The 20,272-nt window shown below is 40.5% G+C and overlaps 1 protein-coding gene across 1 annotated transcript in view; it reads left to right on the plus strand.

Annotated features, from left to right (window-relative positions):
* LOC142938180 (CUB and sushi domain-containing protein 3-like) overlaps nt 1–20,272 on the plus strand; it is a 194,277-nt gene that overhangs the window by 86,036 nt on the left and 87,969 nt on the right. Inside the window, exons 27-31 of the mRNA XM_076081426.1 lie at nt 1,126–1,317; nt 2,796–2,934; nt 4,390–4,577; nt 4,921–5,115; nt 8,311–8,427. Of these exons, the coding sequence (XP_075937541.1) occupies nt 1,126–1,317; nt 2,796–2,934; nt 4,390–4,577; nt 4,921–5,115; nt 8,311–8,427 (831 nt within the window). The remainder of the gene's footprint in view (nt 1–1,125; nt 1,318–2,795; nt 2,935–4,389; nt 4,578–4,920; nt 5,116–8,310; nt 8,428–20,272) is intronic.

Here is a 20,272-nt window from a genome sequence, read left to right on the forward strand (position 1 = left end):
TCCTCATTGTGGACCGCTCAGTATTTGATGTAATCTTTAAACCATGCCTCGATGAGCAGTGAAAGTGCCAGGTTTTTCACAGTTCACTGCTGGCTGTCTACTAATGCAGTCTACATGTTCTGCTGATGAATAGTTTCAAAGTCAAGCACCAGAGTACAGCGGCTCCATAGTGCCTCTTGTATGTGTGCTGGGTTGGTATTTTTTTTTCATTTTCTTTAGTACACAAGCATAATGTAAAAATCAATTACATGGGATTCACTTAATGGTTTGAAAGCTGGGATCGATTCTGGAGACGTATACTGCACTTAAATACCCAGTTTGCCTCAGGCTAGTAGTTTTCAGAACCAAAAATCGCATTGTGTTAAGTGAGCTTCTTCAGACCTTCTTCAATGAGTGACAGTGTCTCGTGGATGGTGCCCAGGATATTTTTGAGGATATCAGTGTATTTTCAGGTTTTAAGCTGTTTGTAGTACAATAGAAAGAACCCTTTTTTTCAATTTGAATAGATAAAGTTACACTTTCTTCCATCATCTATGTAGAATTGAGGTTCAGTGTCTCTCTATTACAGTATGAGCTATTATGATCACCTCTTTGTACAGATGTTCAACTGATTTCTTTTGCACCTACATTTTGAAAACAGATAATTACATGTATTGCGCCGAGTATGTCATCTATTAATCACATCATATACAATATGATCACCATTACCTTTAAATTCACATTAACATATTTTCCTCGTGTACCGGCTACTTTTTTTGTGTTTTTGAAAAAAAAGCAACACCACCAAACTGCAATATGCTTAACTGCATTAAGTCTCTCAATAAAGTCAGTCAAAATGGGAACATTTGAAGGATCCATCAGATTTTACCAGATCAATCTGGTAACTCTGGGCTCTGCAGCTGTGGTTTAGGAAAACACAGCAGGATTCTGACTGATATCAGTCAGTAATCTGTTCTGTGGACTTACTCTGTTTGAGCAACAGTTTCAGCTTGACAGCTGTTTACCGTACGATATGAAACTCCTTGTGTGTGTGTGTGTGTCTGTGTTCTCTCGTGCGCTCATTGATTCCGTTTTACTTGCATGCACGCGTGTGTGTGCTCACATATGTGTGTGTTTGTCCTTCAGGTTCGCTTGCGACAGCTTGCAGAGATCCAGGCATTCCCATGAATGGTAGTCGCAACGGGGAAGGGCGGGAGCCCGGTGACTTGGTGACCTTCTCTTGTGATCCGGGATATGAATTGCAGGTGGAGAGCAGAATCACCTGCATCCAAGTGGAAAATAGATACTACTGGCAACCCAGCCCTCCAAGCTGCATCGGTGAGGAAGAGGGAGATAGTGTGAGTTAGAGAGAGGAGGGGGGAGACGGAGAGAGGTATATGGATTGGAGGAGAGAGGGAGAGAAGGAGGGAGGTGTAGGGGATCAGAGTGAAAGAGAGATGAAGAGGGAGCGAGGGAGTTTTTCTATTAACTGGCTGTAGCAGAGAATATAATTCTCTCACTGATGTCTTAAGAATATGTGCAGGATAAACAAGAGCCTTCAGATATGTTTGAGTCGCTGCCAACTCTTATGTGGACAAATCCACTTCTGTAGCCAGTCAAAGACTGAGTACTCTACAGTCTCAACAACATATTGTCTTATAAGAGCTTAACAGCTAATTACTTAACAATGCAATTAGAAATAATTACACTAAATAGGTCCAAAGAAACCAAGATGTTTCTGCCAGAAGGTCTAACAGAGTTTGTTTTCCAGGCCAGGATAGAGCGAGGCATTTGTAAGTCTCGCCATGCAATCACAAGATCACACGACTCAGAATAATGTAATAACATCAGAAGCGGGTCTGTATGAGTGGAAACCTGATGTAAATGTGAGCTTTCCTTTTATAACTTTCTGTAAGTGGTACCATGCCACATAAGAGCAACATGCTCGTCAGCGTGTTATAACACTTCTTCAAAGTGAAACATGACAACTGGCAGTTTATTCATCAAACTCAACGAATGACAAGTAAAGCCTTTTGTGAGGCTTTAAGATTCAGGCACAGAGAGTATCCTCTGACATGCTGAGGCACTACAAAATGTCCTTTTAAAAAATCATTTAGACATAATCCATCTAGCTAAATCCTAGAGAGGAAATGTCCGTGTGCCTTACTTGATTAATTTGTCTTAGTACCTTGTGAGTTACACAGTAAGACAACATTATCAAGATAACATGGCAAGCAATGAACAATAAGTCAATTGAAGTTGGCACTTGGATTATTGAAAGAGTTGCAGAGGTCTAAATACAAAAACAAAACAGTACTGAGATCCATGTTCTGCTTGAATCACGTACAGTTGAAAGGTTTATTCCCCATGTGTATCGTATGTTATGCTCCCCTGATACATACAACTACACAGGGAGACATTTGTGTGCAGTGTTGACCTGTTGAACACTGAATAAAACACCTAATAGGCTTCATCAGAAATTATTGGAAAATGTACCAAGAAAAAAATCCAATGGTAAGTGTCAAGTCAGAAAAATAGCTCTTGTAATCATAATGTATGTAGGGAAATGATGGCATAGTCTTTCTAATGCCGTGGCTTGTGGCCTGATGTCATTGCAGTACCTGACTGTTGTTGCTGATAAAGGTCGACAAAGGTCCTGGAATTTGAGTCAATTATATTTGATGACCTACTAGGATTCTTACCTGTTTCTAACTGAATGCAGCTCAGCCAAAGACAGCCGGTCCGGCACCTTTTAAAGGTTTTCTTTGTGACCACCGTGAGCCCTTTTTCATCCATCTCTTTTCCCTTTTTTCAAGCTCCTTGTGGTGGGAATGTGACTGGGTCTTCAGGATTCATCCTCTCTCCCAACTACCCGCACCCCTACCCACACAGCAAAGACTGCGACTGGCTTATTGCTGTCCACTCTGACTATGTCATTTCCTTGGCTTTCATCAGGTGATTCAAGCTGCTACAATGTCAATTTTACTTTTTTTTTAGTTGCTTTTAGTCAAGACATAAAACACAACGCACTAAATGGAATCGTGGTGACACTGGATGTCTAAATGGCCAGATGAAATATAAAAAACATATAGTCACGGCTGCATCTTTTACATTTTAAAGCACATGGGTTTGACACATTCCTTTACATGTTTGGTTCACATGATTGGATTTAATTTAAAACGATCATTAAAAAGAAATATGATTCTACGGGAGATAAACAGTAGCTCCAGTAAAAAATAACAGTGGGATAAAAAAAATAAACCAGTTGTCCTTTGAGTACACGGTCCAGTAGCTTACAAGATGAAGCATTCCCCAAACCTGCGGTACGTTTGTAACCCACCTGGAACAGAAAGGAGTCAGTTCTTAGTGGCTGTACAGCGACTCAGATTGTGCGTTTTGGAATTGCTTGTTTTCTGCAGTGGAACCAGCAATAAAGTCTTAGTATTGAGCAAAGTTGGCCATGTGTGTTAAGCAGAGGACCCGAGTTTGAGTCCAGGTGTGTTGGGAGATTAGGGGGAAAGCAGAAGTACTTCTACAAATACATAGGAGGCAGGTATTCCTGCCACTTTGCTGAAATGTGGTGAAATAAGAATATTGGATGAATACTGTATATTGCTGGCAGAACTGCAATATGAGTGCCACTCGTTTCCTAGGCTGAAAACACTCAGACCATAAACTTTACATTATTAATTGCAATCTAAATATGTAGCAGCAATCCTGGCAGAGCAAACTCACAGATGGGCCCGAGGGCACCTTTCTTGACTGAGTCTTATTTTTATAGTCGTTTCATGAAGGGCTGGAGAAGGAGCATGTGTACATTGGCTCTGCTGCACTCGCACCCGCAGAGAGAGTCGCCATGTTTCTTTCTCAACTTTGTCCTTCAAAACAAACATCTAATAGAGTTAGCCACAATGCTGCGTTTCCCTTGGGGATGCCAAATGAAAGGATGAAGTTATGATTTTAAATTGGAGTTGCCTTGATCCAACTCAAATGCAATTATCTCCAAGCGATTTACATTTTTGTCATAAACCATGCTCATTATTTTGAAAACAAATGCTCCTCTCTCTCTCTCTCACTGCGGCATGTGATTTGATATACAGCGCTACAATATGAAACGATCTTTTCACACTGCATTGCCATTGCCGTCTGGGAAGATTTTGTGCCAGTGCAGTGTCACAACAATTTAATCTCTTCTCACCTCTTGGGGGAGATATCTTTTTTTATCTCTTTGTCTGGAGATGCAAAACAAATCGCTTGGCATGACTCACTTCTAGCACTGTGGTGCACACTTGCATTTGGAAATCCTAATACATTCTAATTCTCACACACAATCTGTACAATCTGGTGGTTGAGACTTGGCAAAATGAAAACTGCTTTATCTAATTTCTGTGTTTCTTTCACTTGTCACAGCTTTAGTATCGAGCCCAACTATGATTTCTTGTACATCTACGACGGGTCAGACAGCAGTACTCATCTGATTGGCAGTTTCCAAGACAGTAAACTTCCTGAGAAGATTGAGAGCACTTCCAACTTCATGTACTTGGCATTTCGCAGCGACGGCTCTGTGAGCTACACTGGCTTTCATTTGGAATACAAAGGTATTCTAAAGGGTCTATACAAGTGGGATTTATATGCATTTTCACAGAATGTTAGAGCAGGGGATTTAGTTGGATACATAAATAAATGAATCAGCGAATAGTCTTTGAAGTTTGCTACTATACACAACTATTTTTTCTGATGTTGCTGCAAGCTGTGAGAATAGCCTTCAATCTACCTGTATCCCTTTCCACCATGTTTACCATGTTCATTTTGAACAAGTTATGACGTGTTAAATCAAACACACCCTTGCAGCATGTATAACTATTATTCCTGTTAATTAGAAACCCCTCTCATTTTAGTCACGCGTCACTGCTCTAAAAGCTTTGTTCTTTTAATTGACAGCAAAACTACGGGAGGCGTGTTTTGATCCGGGGAATGTGATGAACGGCTCCAGAATGGGTACTGACTACAAGCTGGGCTCTATGGTGACATTTCATTGTGAGGCTGGTTACCTGCTGCAGGGCTACTCCACTCTGACGTGCGTCATGGGCAACAGCAAGAGACCAGAGTGGGACAGAACCAAACCAAGCTGTCAAGGTGAGAGGCAACACTTCTACATTAACAGAAAGCCTGCACGCCAGCTGTTTGATCAATATTTGATATTATGTGACCAGGACTGGGCTGTGTAAAAATGAGTAGATGTGTGGTGCACATGTCCCTCCCAGAATGCATGTCTTATCGCTGTAGAGCACTTAAATCATATAGTTATAAACCCCAAGTATTTCTAAGTCGAGACTCGTTCAATCACCTGATTATTCACATAATACATAAGCAGGTTTACATTTAATTCAAGCGGAGTAATATTAGCTTGAAAGAAATGGTTGGTGAACAAAAACAATGTCAATACATTCATGATATGCAAGGCACAGACGTCAAAAGTAGTAAATCATCTTTAGTGGTATCGTAAAATAAAAGACTTCAGTATTTTATTGGAAATATACAAGCCACAATGTTTGATTTGTGAATAGAGGGGTCTGCTGCCTGTTCTGTTGAATTAGTTGATGTTTAAACTAACAGTAGCTGCAGGAAGCTCATAAAGTGTTGAAAAATAGAATATTTTTACGGTTGTAATCATCCACAGCCAAACCTACAGTGTCATTTCCTAGAGTTTTCAGTGTCACCGTGTCAAGGAGAGAAGGGACAAAAGATGTGAGGAGTTTCAAGAAGACTCTGCGCTCCTCCCTCCAGCAGTTTGATACTCCTCAAAGTATCTGATCTGCCAAGTCTGAATTAGAATTCAGCTCTCATTTTCAGCAGTGGAGAACAGGGAGCTATTCATTACTTTTACAGTTGGCACCTATGTAACCTCACTGAACAGCCCTGCGGTTATGTGCTTTACTAAAGGGACCATCAGCATCTCTCCATTTAGTATTTTCACATTGAGACTAAATTTGAGCTGATGACTTAACAGTCTACAGGCTAAATGTAATGGCTTCAGGCTGCCCCGACATATGGTCAGCTCCTGTCCCTTCACATCAACTCAAGTTGATGGTAGGGCTGGGCGGTATACCGGTTGAACCGGTATACTGCCCAGCCCTAGTTGATGGTATTTCCCAAAGTAGCAAAACATGCAGTTTACTTTAAAAAGATGGAAATTGCCAACAGGACTGATTCCTATTGTATGATATGTTGTTATACTGTATTGTGGCCAGCAATCACACCGTACTATAGACATGCTAATATGATATCCGTTTAACAACTTCATGTACTTAAATCTAGTGTATATGTGCAAAGGTGTGCATTTCAGCCTATGGATTACATGCATAACTAGAGCCAAGCCACTACATTTAGGGGGCAGACATTATTAGTTGATATTAGCTTATCACAGATATATCTGTATAGGCGTATATACTGGCCGATGAGTAACAAGAAATGGAAGGACGGATATACCAAAAAATATCAATAGATATCTTTGTCACAGTTCCTTTAATATCAAAATTCAAGGGATCAGCAGTGGCTAGGCTCTAATCGTGAACTTGATCAGTTATAATTTGTCATGTTTTACAATTCCATTGAGTAGGTTCACATTTTATTATCTCTCCCAATGCATTCAGCAGATTAGATTAGGTTCCATTAGCTCCCATGTCGGTCTAAATGCAGTAGATTGCAGGGCAGGGTCAATATCCTTCAAACGGAACCAGTTTAAAATGTAAGAACTCTGGAACCTGTTTATTTGCAGCTGCCTTTCTGTTTGTATTGATGTGTTTTAAAAGGCTGCTTATATACATGTATGGTTGGAAGTTTAGATTTTGTAGGTAATCTGACGTCTCTTGAAATGAAACCTTATACATGAAAATCTTAAATGGCAACCTGATTCCCAATATCGTCATATGTATAGATCTAAGTAATAACTCGCCTTTCTTTCCGGGGATTCAGCTTATTCCTTACCGTCATTCTTTTACAGAACACACAATGATTTAGCAGGTTCCGCAGTGTGCCCTTTTCTCCTTAGCACTACACTCACCTGTCAGAACAGAACCATTAAAGCCTATCTTGAGAATCCCGTCCTTTCCGTCGGGCTGCTCTTACCTGCTGTTGATTGACAGTACAGTGTGCCCTCCTTCCCACCAGTAGCATTCCTAAACCCCTCACCCACCACGACGCTATGGCTCCCATTCTGTCTGACTAATCAGTTTGACTCAGAGTCCCACTTGCCATAATCACATACTGTATTTTTGATCACTTGCCTCTTGCTACTCCAAGAACCAAATGCGGATAAATTGCTGATCCATCTTTCTACGTTAGCGCCTCTGTTCGCTTTTGTTCATCTTCTCCTGTGCTGCATGACGAAACTGCAGTGACATGTGAATTGTGTGGCCCACAGGGGGGGTTCAGAGCAGCTGGTGACAGCTTCCCCCCCGACAAATGTGTGCGTGTTTGTTTACAATCGAGGCTCCCCCCACCTGATGGCTCGGTCCGTGAGGTCTGAGGCAAACTACGTTAGAGGGCCTCTTGGCAAATTAGGTGCATCACTAACGGCTTAAGATGGGACTCTGAGATGCGACGCAGGTGCAAGACAGACCACAGCTTAAATTTATGAACCTATTCGCCAGTTAAATATTTGCCTACACTGTGATGATGGTGCAAGTAAAAGCATGCAAGCGTATGGTTTTTGTTTGGAGCTTTAGTAGCACAAACTGCATCACTGCATACTAATAGGAAAGGATAGTCTTTTCTAATGTTCAAATCGATTAGGATTGTAAATACTTATCCAGCTACTTTAAAACAAGAGCAACTGGACTTGTTGTGTGTGTAGTTTGCTCACTGCGAGCCTGTTTCAGCTGAAGAGTTGAATCGAAAAACATGCTGCTGGGCGATATTGGCTGATTAAAGTCGAGGCGTGTGGAACTTTTGTGATTGTGTGTTTTGTTGATTGATGGTGTTTTTAGGCATTTTGAAGGCAAGAAGTACATTTCCTCGCTGGTTGTTTCCCTCATAGGTTTTAACCCTGTACATACAACTCGGGCTTCCTCTTCTGTCCCCAAAGTGCCTCTCAAGTGTCAATACTTTGGTATGCTGGCCAAAATTATATTTGTCAGCGGCTGAAAGTTTCAAAAGTGACTTTTCATTTCAATTTGTAATATGAACTGCTTACCTGTGCTCTTGTGCCAGTTAAAATGGATTTGCTGATAGCATTTTATTGCCTCATTTCCCCAGGTGTTGTAAGCTGATTTTTTTTTTTTCCCATTTGTTAACTGTGTTTCTGTGTTGCTTCCCTTCCTGTCCCCACAGCTCCCTGCGGAGGTCACTTCACAGGTTCAGAGGGAACTGTGCTCTCACCAAACTACCCACATAATTACACCAGAGGCCAGAGCTGTGTCTACGACATCTTCGTCCCGGGGGACTTTGGTGAGCATTGCAAGCGTTATTTCCAAAGAGTCGCAGAAAATGGTTTCATATAATCTGTTGAACTGCTGCTTATATGCCATATGTGGCGTCTCCAGGAATATGTTCACTTCAAATATGAAGTGAGAAGAGGAGGCACCGAGAGATGATTATCTGTGTTTTCTGGGAGTTTTCTGTTAATGACGAGGATAGTTTCTGAAGAAATGGAGGCTTACTCTCAAAGCTGGTCATGGCTGATAGAGTGCAACCAAACTAAAAAATGTTCAGACTTGTATAATTCATTTCCCTGCAGCGCTTCATCTGTCTTTTCATGCCTTTCAGTGTTTTGTAAGTTCGGATCGGTATGTTTGATGGTTACAGCCATTGACACTCAGGATAAATGCCTGTCTGCTGCTTGATTATTATTCAGTCTCTGTATACTTGCTTCATATCTGTCAACTAAATTGACTGAGCATCAGGCCAATGGTTACACTATGAATAGATAAAGGTCAGTGAAGGCCACTTCTATTCTTCACAGAGGTGCGTGTCTAATGAAATCACATTTAATCAATACGTACATGTTAGAATTCCATACCTGTAGCATCCTGTTGGCAGACTGCTGCCAGCTGTTTCCCACTCCTACGTATGACGTGACACCGCCTGAAGAATAGCAGTGTTTGGGCTTCAGCAAGATGTATTTTGTGTATTTTATTTTATTTTTTAGAGATATTGCATATGAATGCAACATTTGCCTAAACTGCCTGCAAAAGCTTAATGGAGCGTGTGAGCAATATTCCCACCAAATTTATTCCAGGGAGTGCGGGCACAGAGGCTATTGAAAAGTCCCACTGATTATGAACAAGACTGTTGTGGCGTGGCTTGTGGGGAAATCTATTTTGAGTAGTAGTCTAACAAAGCAACAGGTATTCACAGCTTGGGTTAGAGCAAATTGAAAATGTCGGGACAACAACTCTAGCTATGATGTAACAAGAAATCCTATATTATCTAAAGCATTAAGCACCCCTCATTTCACTAGTAATATATGAACCTTTGATATAATGGCTTAAGCCAGATTGGATAATGCCACTGCACCGACATCATGTTGCGAGTAGTGAAAAACAAGCTCTGCTCTCACAGGCTTTACTGTAATGACAAAATGGAGCCTATTGCATACAATAGGTGCACTTACATATACATACATATATCAATGGCTAGTTTTGTAAGTGCACCTATTGTATGCAATAGGCTTACAGTCATTGTTGCTATATATATATATATATATATAGCAGAATGTCACTGCTCTTCCTATTTGACTACTACCTTGAAGAGCACCTGCTTTTTCACTTCAATATAAGCAACACCAAGTTTCTTGTCCCAGTGCAGCGCTCCCTATTGTGTTTTCATCATTTGTTGTTTATTTTCATTGAGGTAATGTATTTAATCATAGTTAGATTAAATAAAAAATAAGGGCAAGTAATGTATGTAAAGTGTTTCTAGCCTCCAGATACAACAGTACGGAGAAAAATTCTGTTGTCTCAGTAGCAGCTTGGCAGCTGAGTGTAGCCTATAGGCAGTGTGATAGCAAAAATCACATTTCAGTGTCTAGTATACAGGTAATTGAAATTTGTAAGCGCCTAGGGAAGATATCAAACGTGTGTCCTAGTCTGTCCCTTATATGACCGATAGCATACCATAAGCCTTTGAGACATTATGTCTACCTGGTTGAACTGGAAGGAAAAGGGTCAGTGGGAAATATCATGTGTGTCATTGGCCCAATGACCTGAGGGTTTTACACACGGGTCGAGGGAGGGGGCCGTATTATGTGGATGTATGTCTTTTGCTGTCTAGGTGTAGCTTCAAGGCCGGTCCTTTAAATATATGTGTCTTAAAATGTTTCTGACTATTTGAAATATGTTGCAAGCACACTACTGTGTTAGTCTTATCAAAAAACTGAATAGGTTCAGAGTTGTAAGCAGTTTGTTTAATACAATGAATTAATCATGTGCTCTTAATGGTTATTTTTAGAATATTTGATGATGTCAGTGTCAGACCCGTACAGTGCCTCACATCACATTAGAGCTATGGGTGCCAGGGTGGCAACCAGCCATCAGCTGTTGGTTGTCAGAATGAAAGACATGTTTGAATTGTTGATCGTCATAAAATTGATTTAACTAATAAGTGGTTTTGCGTCGCCAACAATGCAAAGAACAATGATAGACGAGCATGACAAACACTGTTCACATTTGGCTTGTTTGTTTTTGTGTCAGCGTAAAAACTGATCGCCAACATGGGCGACCAGATCCAATCCAATGGTTGATAGTGGTTCAGATCTTGTCGCCTGGGGCAATCGGGCAGCTGTTACCATTGAGCCCTGCAGGTTTTTGCATGCATGCTTATATGACTTCTACTGATGACGTAATCAGCTAGGTTTCCTCATCTGCTGGAGTTTTCCTGTTATGTGTGTGTTTTAAGATCCTCTAACAGGTTTCATTGCAAAGGAGTTTGCCAACTGAAAAAAGCTTGGTGTGTTTATACACGTGTTAGATGTTGGCAGATATTTAGTTCAGTGGTTTGTATGGATTTACTGTATTCTAACCAAGCTGTCATGGCTTCTGTCTGACTGATTGAACTCACCGTGTGGATAGGTGCACACCTCCCGGTTTGTGTGTCTGTATTTCTTTGGACCGCGCTTTGCAATGCCACATTTTGCACCTGATACAACAACATAATGTATGCACATAATAAACATCCATCCACATCATAATGCGTCGCAGTGTAATCTAGTTCAATTCTGCCTGAAGCATCACCTCAATCATACAAATACGTTTGTTTTCGCATAGGACTCGCTGGTCCCATATGACGTACGGTATGTTTACAATTTAGATACCTGGTTTCTGCTCCTATCATGTGCATTTCAAACGTTCAAATGTTCATGTCGGCATTTGTGCACTCTATTCCAGTTGATGATGATAAAAATTATAATTAACAAAGAGCTGGCAGTAGACTCTGAGTCAATAAAAAGGGTTCTCCATTCATTTGTAAGCCATCATGTCTTGGTAGCCTAACACTCAAGTTTATGCGCTTTGCATATCTTATTTTACTCTGCACCATTCAGATATCATTAACGTACAATGTGCATCTGTCTTGTCGTTTAATGTTTAATTATTCTGTCAGAAATAATGGTTGTAGTCATATTTCAAACAATAACTCTGCTTCTTCTGTAAAGAGATGAATTATTCATGGCGCTCAACCTTTGCCTTGGGCACTGCCTGTAAACATACAGACACACACTCCCCGACAGGAATTCCCTCTTGTTTAAACTAAGTTCAGCGGCTAGTATCTAATTTTATTTCTCCTATACTTCCACTAGTAAATGGCCTTTTCTTACGTAAAAACAGGGAGACTGGCAGTTGCAATATTTTGACCAGATAAACCCACATCCTGTACACGGAAAAAAAATAATTAAAATAAATGTGGATACACATTTATATTTGGCAAATATACCAAATTGGTAAATTGATTATTTTTTTTCCAGCCTAAGTTTGTGTTGTGTGTATTTTTACCGAGTGGATTTGTTTGTCCAGTGCAGCCTTCTTTGTGAATGTTTAAAGGCTTTAGAAGTGAAACAAAGTCTTCCAATTAGCAGGACCCTTTGTATTTTTTGTATATGTGTATTTTTCCTATTGCAGGGTCATGTGATCTTTTTTGGTTTGAATTGGATCATGCATGAAATATTCCCAATGAGATGTAGCTACATTCACTCCAAATATTGTTTAGTTTGTAGATAACCTTTGAAAATCAACTTTAATATTGTCATAACCCATTTACATGACCGAAATTTAACATTTTAGTGAACTCCTAATGCTCTCCTTATCAACACAATAGTATTACAATAAATACACCTCTAACGCTGGATCTTATTTTTAAAATGTTACGTGGCAGATTGAATAACCATTAAGACGCCATCTTTTTTTTTACATCCAAAGGTAGTCTCTCACTGGAAGGATGCTCATAATGAGTCATTGGATGATTCGATTTTACAGACACAACATTCCGTCACCTCTGTTTATGTGCCGGAGGCTTTTTATAGCTCCAGTGTATTTGTCCATATAATACTAACAACAACATATGCATATTGGTTGCCACAGAATATGTCAGGAGGCGAGACAGGAGCACTGACAGATTGCAGTAATAAATCTGGGCTGTAACAAGATGGACAGAGAATGAGTGGGAGAGTGAGAAAGAGAGAGAGAGAGACTGTGGAGACTACAAGAGGTAAAGGGAGTAACTACGAGAAAGAGGGTCATAGACCTTGGGTGAATGTGAAAAGGCTCAGAGAGAACAAGTTAGATGTAGAGTGATAATGAGCGAGAGAGTTATAATGAGGGAGACGGGAAGAGAGGGAGAGTGAAAAGGAGGGCTGCCGAGAGCAATCGTAAAAAAACGTTGACCCTGGGGGCTGATTGTTGACTCATCAGTAATGTTCGCTGGAGAGTAAGATTAGGCCTGGGGCCACCCTAGTACATGATTTTGCTACATCCCACACCACAACCTTTACCTTGTCTGTCTGTATCAGCGTACAGCAGGGGTATTCAATTAAAATTCCAAAAGGTCCAGATTGAGAAAATCTCCTCGGATAAAGGTCCGCAACATGACAATAATATCTAACTTGCGCTATTTAGTGCTATATATATATAGATATATCTATATATATATGTGATGTCAATCAATAAAGCCACGATATTACATTTTTCTCATCTTCTAACAAGATAAATTAGTGAGCATGATCTTTATCTGTGGTTATTAAACCACTTGTTTCAGCTCTATTCTCTCTGGTAACATCATTGTTGTGAAGTGAATTCATGAGTTATGATTCTGATCATATTGAGCTCTTAGGTTTATTTTCTGTGTCTTCATTTCAGATTTGAGTGGGTACGTCTGTGGATGTGTGCCTCTGTCAAATGTCAGTGTCCAGAAGGGGTCATCAATATGTTCCCAGGTTCCTTTGTTCTTGATTTAAACTAACGTAATAGATTGGCACGGTCTGTCTTTGCAGTTCGAATTGCAAACGAATGAAGGGACATGGAAGTTTCAAATGTAATTTGAATGGTTAAACATTGTTCAGCCATTGTGGATATATCAATGTATAAAGAAATAAAAAAAACTATCTTGCCCACAAATTGGAGGGTGTTGGTTTAGACTATAAGCTGTTGGTGGTTGATTTCAACATTTGACCTAGAGAAACATACATTAGTGCGAACATAAAACCCTTCTAAAAGTCTTGTAATGTGTGATTCGTAAGAGGATCTTAAACTCTGGAACACGGGACCCTGGGAATATGAATACACTCCCGTCGAGCACTTACTTGAATGACTGCATTGACTGAATTTGACAACCTGTGGTTTTAAAGTTGATGAGATTCTGTGTACCCATTGTGCGAGTGTAATGCCCCTGAAGAGAACTGTAAGCTGTTTCAAAAGTCAGGCTACTTGCGGCTTTCAATCCGCAAAAGGAAGACTCCTTTTATTTTATTTTTATTTTTATTTATTTTTTATACCCGAGATAGAAGCCTAATGGACTGGATGCAGCTTGTGCCAAGGTGCAGCCACATACTGCCTGCCAAAAGGGCTGATGCAATTTCACTGTGATAATGGGTCATTAAAAATATATGTCTGTGCTGTCATACAATCCCTCTGGTTTCTGTAAATGAGGCTTGTGTATTCTGTCACAGCCCAGAATCTCAGGAGGCCTGTCCTGCCACCAAGCAGAGACGACAGGTAGCTCCTTCATAATTCATGGCCAGAAGGACTAACATATGCTTCCATTTTCCTTACCTTTCGCTGGTGCTTGTGCTGTGAGTGTCTTTAACACCTTAGTGAGCATATTTTGCCTTTAGGCTCATGTAGCTAATACAGTGGCTGTATTGCATTACATTCCAGTTACTTTAGTGGTATCCTGAGCAATTGCTTTTTACAGCATGGCCCAATGATAGTTTACCTGAGTGGCTCTGTACAAGTAGGAACGTCGGTTTCCCATCTATATCATTTACTGCCATCAAGGCCACGTAGTTTGACTGACCGAAAAATGTTTTTGCTAAATGTTTCACTCCAATTGCAAACATATTGTGGTGATAACAGTGGACATTGTTATTAACACATAAGCGGTTTACAATTAAAGTAAGCAAATGGAAACCTCGGTTTATAAATGTCAGCTGTAGTAGACCATCAGGGGTCATTTATCACAGGGAGCGAGTTTGAATCCACCCGTTCTCAGTAAATTTTGAGTTTGCGGTTGAAAATCTGAATAGAGAATTTTATTAAGAAATGCTTTTGTTTTTATGTGTCAGGCAGAACACAAACCCCATAGACCCTTTACGCAGCTGACATTTTGCTTTGTTGCGGCAGTAAAAAAAAAAAAGAAACAGCTGTAACTACTAACATGAACAATGGCACTGTTGCATAAAGTGTCCCTGTATGCATTTTCAACATAAAATGATAACGAGAAAAGGTATCGAGGTAGACGGATGCTTCGAGGAGTCGATGTGGAACAAATGAGCAGGCAGGTAGCTGATCACAAGAGTAATCAGCTGATGGAAATCAAGTGCCATGAACTGAATACTTTAAGAGATGTGAATCTGCACTGGCCTCACGATTTGATCACGATTCACCTGTACACGTTTTGAATCCAATGCATGAACGATAATGCATCGCATCCTACATTTGCTATACTACTGCACACATAGCATTTTACAATGCATGAATGCAGGCATCTCCATCCCATCGTGGCTAAGTCGGCAAATTGATAAAGATACTCAAAAGTGTTATATGGGAAGGTATTTTTTCCATTGATAATTGAAATTGGAGAGCCTATTTCTGCTCGACTGTTAGACAAAATCCCTTTTTAAAACCTTTTCGACAGAGGCAAGGGCAGAGGGAGAGCGAGGCTTTGCAGAGGCAGTCAAGGTTCGCTGATTAACTTCCACATGATACCTGAGAACCAGAGCCTCTTATCTCACTTTTATACGCCATTTTAGATAAATACTCCACCAAACCTGCTCACCACTGAGAATTAATGTGCTGGCAAGGTTGTGTTGAGGTTTAGCCGTACCTGAATATAACGGAATGGCCACTAATGTGTGTAACCACTAATGTAACCTTGAATATTTTATCTGTGCTTCTATGGGTATTGTTTTCTTAGTTTGCTAGCTTGCTAGCTTGCTAGCTGTACCAGTGCAGCAGGTTGGTCTGTCTCATTGTAAGTGGAACACGGAGAAATCATGAGGCAAATTGTTCTGGAACAAAATGTGCAGGATTGCTTTATGACAGAGAACCAGAGGAAGGATTCCTAACCCTGTTTATTTGTTGCTTGAGAGTCATATACCGTATTATAAGGAAATGGTCCACAGCACGAGTCTTTAGTCTCGAATGGATCGCAGTGATGTACATGTGCTGACCATCGGCCATCTTTTTCTAACTTCGTTTAATGTGTTCAGAAAAGTGGTTAATTTATACCAGTATCAGCCATGTAAAGCAACCTGGCAGTCATCTAGCGTGGCTGAGTGGTTAGCCAGTTGGTTAGGTAGTTAATAATTCATATTTACATCTGCGGCAAATATACTGTATGTTAGCAGAATACTTTTAAAAGCCATAGAATGTGGAATAGGGTTTCTCTCTCTACGTAAACTAATTTTACCGCAGTCTGAAGTCATTCCGAGTTGTTTGTCGGTTGAGTGAATAAAAAAAAACAACAACATATGAATTTGTCTTGTGAGGCCACAGGGATAATCTCTGTGATTTAAAATAATGCTGATAAATGTAACCCAAAGGCAATCCAGAAGCAGATTGGTTTGTTCAGGTTAAATGGCAACAGAGGAAAAACAAGATTACTACCACAGGCATTTCAGACTTGTGCACTTCACAAAGGACCCTAACAATCATACTTGTCTCTCAAAGCATCTGCTGTATGTTGCGGTTTAGAGAAACATAAATTCATATCAGCTGAAAAGCATTTCAATGCGATAAACATCAACATTATTTGGAGACAAACCTTTGTGCTCCATAACAAAACTTGATAAAACTTAATAGTGTTGACATTTTGACTTGTCATTGCAGGGTAAATACATGTTATTAATTACGGTCCTGCTCCATTAAGGTGGATCGGGGCCCTTGTACTGTGCATGCTGGCTCACTGGACTGGCTGTGACACTCTAAATAGAATGGCACCATAACTCATTTTATCAGTTTCACCTGTGTTTACCCTGCTATGACATGTCAAAATGGCTGATGTGAAAAAGGCGTATTTCTCTCTTGCTACCAGTGTACGTATAAACAAGATAACACGCACTGTTTTGTGGAATTATTTTCCTGGCCGGCATACACAAGTCTTCTGATAATCCATCAACTACACACCACACGCAAGTGATACAGTGGGCCATGCTCATTCATTTTGTAGAGGGAAGATCAAATAGCAGAGGGGGGGGGGGGGGGAGAGAGCCGGAGACTGAAAGAGCCTTTCGAAGATTATGACATTTCTCTTCCCTGCTGTATTGTAATGATCCTATATCTGCAACACATGCCCTTGTTTTGACAGGCAAAGGACTCCATGCTAAAAGTGGAGACTATAAAGAAGCCAGATGGAAGCAGAAAAGTGCAGCCAAAGTTTATAGCGGAGGGGCAGTCGCATTAAGCCAATCAGATATGCAGCCTCTTCTGCTCTTCTTATCTCTTTACAGCAGGGGGGGGGGGGAGGGGGGATTATACTTTTGGTTTCTCATTGATTGCCCCAACCTTTAAGACATGTTAAACTGATGTCAGTTATATGTTGACAAAAATCTGGCTGCAATATGGAATTTACTGTCAAAGTAATTCATTAACTAGATCCCCGTTTATTTAAGCAGACCTATAAGGAAAACTCCTTTTCTTCAATGGAAATAAGACATTCAAAAACCAAATTGGTTGTGCATTTAACAATATACAGATTCAAAAAGAAGGGATTGTATTTAACAACACTTTTACCCAATGATTATTTATAATATTGCACAGGAAATATGTATGTCATCAAAGGTTTGCATACAGCTTTTCCAGTGATCTTGCTTTGCTGTGAAACTAAGCAATATGCCAGACGTACTTGTTAAATATCACAAAAGTATTGATGCACAGAGAGGTGTAAGCCTGGTCCTTGGTGTGTATTTTGAACATTTAGCATGAATAAACATATGTAATGGGTTAGTAAATATGTCATGGTAAAACATGTTATTAATACATTATGTCAACTATGTTATTTTCATTACAAATCAAGGCAAAGAAATTGGACCAAATTCTATGAAATGTTGGAATCTTGCCAGCTCCACACGGTACAGGTTGCTTGTTGTTTTCTTGACAATAATCCCATTAAAGGGTCACGTTTCTGTGTCTAAGTGACTAATAGGGACAACAATTTTGCTGGTCCGGTAGAATGAACGCTGCAGCTAAACGGGCATGATGGAATCTCTCAGGGCAACTCATCACTGTCAATTTACGTCCACTAAAAGTTGACGGGCTCAGATTATTATAAGTGCCTGAAAATATTATTGAAAGAACCCAACAGATAAATGAAACCCTTTTCTTACCTTCCGCTTAAACCGGTGTGTCGGAGAAGTCTCGTTGTGGAATCTGTCGTCGCATCCTCATTGTCAAAATCGGCTAAATATAGACAAATAAAGACATTGAAGGTCTTTTAGATAACACTAAGCTACACTTTCTATACTCTTAACACCATCGTCTCGTGGCACGCTCCTCTCCGACTTACTTGCGTTTCCACAGTGTTCTGGCAACAAGTCACTTGACACAATAACAAAGAGAAAGCTATTCCTCTGTAGGATCCTTTCCACAATGGTGTCAGATAATAACAGTATGAGCCTGTCAGTGGCAAAAGCAAGCACTTTTACTGGGATTACATTGACGGTGAGGAATTTCCCTGAGCAATTACACTGCAGCCCGTTTAGCGGCTGCCATCTGTAGCATTCTCCCTCAGTACTAGACCAGTTGATTAGTCGCTTAGATACACAAACATGGGGAAATAGGCTCCAGGTTGAAAAATACCCTCTTTTCAAAAGTTATCCTTTAATATCATCTGAGAACCATTTAGACCCCAGATCATACTCAGACATTGTTACTGACCAGGTGCATCCATTCATTGCCACTGTCTACACTTTTCCAAATCGACACTGGGAACAAGCCTTGTCACAAAGCACTGATCCCAAATTTGTTCCCCTCACTTTCTCCAGATCTCAGCCGAATAGATCACCTTGGAGATGTGGTGGCAAAGGGATTTTCAGTGTGAACGCACGGGCAAATGTCTGCAGGAATTGTGTGTATTGGGTCAGAATGAACCAAGAATTTCGGAAACACCATTTTGTCGAAAACATGCCTCAAAGAATTGACTCTGTTTTGACGCAGAAGTCTCTTATGCAACTCTTGCTAGGTGTACCTCATAAAGTGAATACTGAAGTGTTGGCTGTACGTGACTGTGTTCTCCTTACAACCCCTTTTGCTATATGTACGTTACTCTACTGTAAGATCACTCACACATGATTGCTTTAATCATGATTCATTTAAACAGTCCCCTAAATCCATTAGTATCTGTCAGAACCCACCAAGGGTAGTAGAAACCATCGCAGCCTCTTCTCTTGTCAGATTTTTCAAAATGACTGCTTTCAAAAAGGAGAATTAGATTGCCATCACCTGGGAGTAAGATCAACTCGTAATTGTACTTTTCTTCATTATTTAAGCCCAGCAGGCATAGCGGTATTAGATGTAGGAACGCACTAAAGTCGTGATCTAATACCCAAAGAGGTATCTGATTAAAGCGACTTAACAGCTTTGGGATAATTCAAGGTGAAGATGCAGGCATGGAAATGTTGTCTATTGTTCAAGTGCATTAAGCTTCACTACCATGACTAGGCCCAGAGGACAAAAAGATTCATCATAGTCCTGCATAAATTAGGTAACAAGTTTACAATGATTTATTGACTTAATATCTGGACGTGATTACAGCAAAGGAGCAGATTGGAGTCATGCATGGCTGGCTGTGGATTAGAGGCAGAAATGAGAGACACTGTACTGTGTGTGTGTGTGTGCGTGTGTGTGTATGCGTGTGCTCGTGTTTGTGTGTGTGTGCTCACAAAGCAGGCGGAGAGAGCATGGTTTTTGGTATGCTAATACCACAGCAGTGAGCTGTCCCTAAGGGGAAAATCATCTCTTATTCAGGCTGTGCTTCAGCCATGGGCATTCCCTCTGCTCACCAGATAAAGAAACAGGTCCGCACTGTGCTGCTCTGTGTGAGTACACCTTTTCATTTGTGTGTGGCCTATACAGGCGTGCATATGCATTTTTGTTTTATTTGCTTTGTTTCAAGGTTTTTGGCTGTCATTTGACTTTGGCTGTTGTGTGTGTGTGTTGGATATGTCTCATGTCAAACAGAGTAAGAAGTACCCTCATTATGAGAACAGAGTACAATATGCACAAACCCCACATTTCCCGCCTCCATATCTTCGGCACCACCAGTTGGTCGGTCTCTTTGTGGTCAGTCCAAACCACCGTTGCAGCGTCGCCTCCAGTGGCTGTTAGGGAGCGTTTAGTCTCTCGGCTTCTTACTCCGTCTCTCCTTTTCTTCCTTGCCGTGTCTGTCTTAGTTATGTGGCAGGTATAACGGTTTGACAGTGCGGTTCTATGTCTGGGAAGAGCCAAACTAGTACAGAGTGAAGATAATAGGAAGCTGCTCCATAATTCATAGCCAGAAGCGCAAACACATGCTGCCTTTTTTTCTTATTTTTCATTTACCTGTAGAAGTTACCCGTGTTTTTAGTAAAAAATAAATAAAAAATTGTTTA

This window comes from Anarhichas minor, unplaced genomic scaffold, assembly GCF_050575085.1.
Source record: "Anarhichas minor isolate MPS153535 unplaced genomic scaffold, ASM5057508v1 ptg000080l, whole genome shotgun sequence".
Lineage (NCBI taxonomy): Eukaryota > Metazoa > Chordata > Actinopteri > Perciformes > Anarhichadidae > Anarhichas > Anarhichas minor.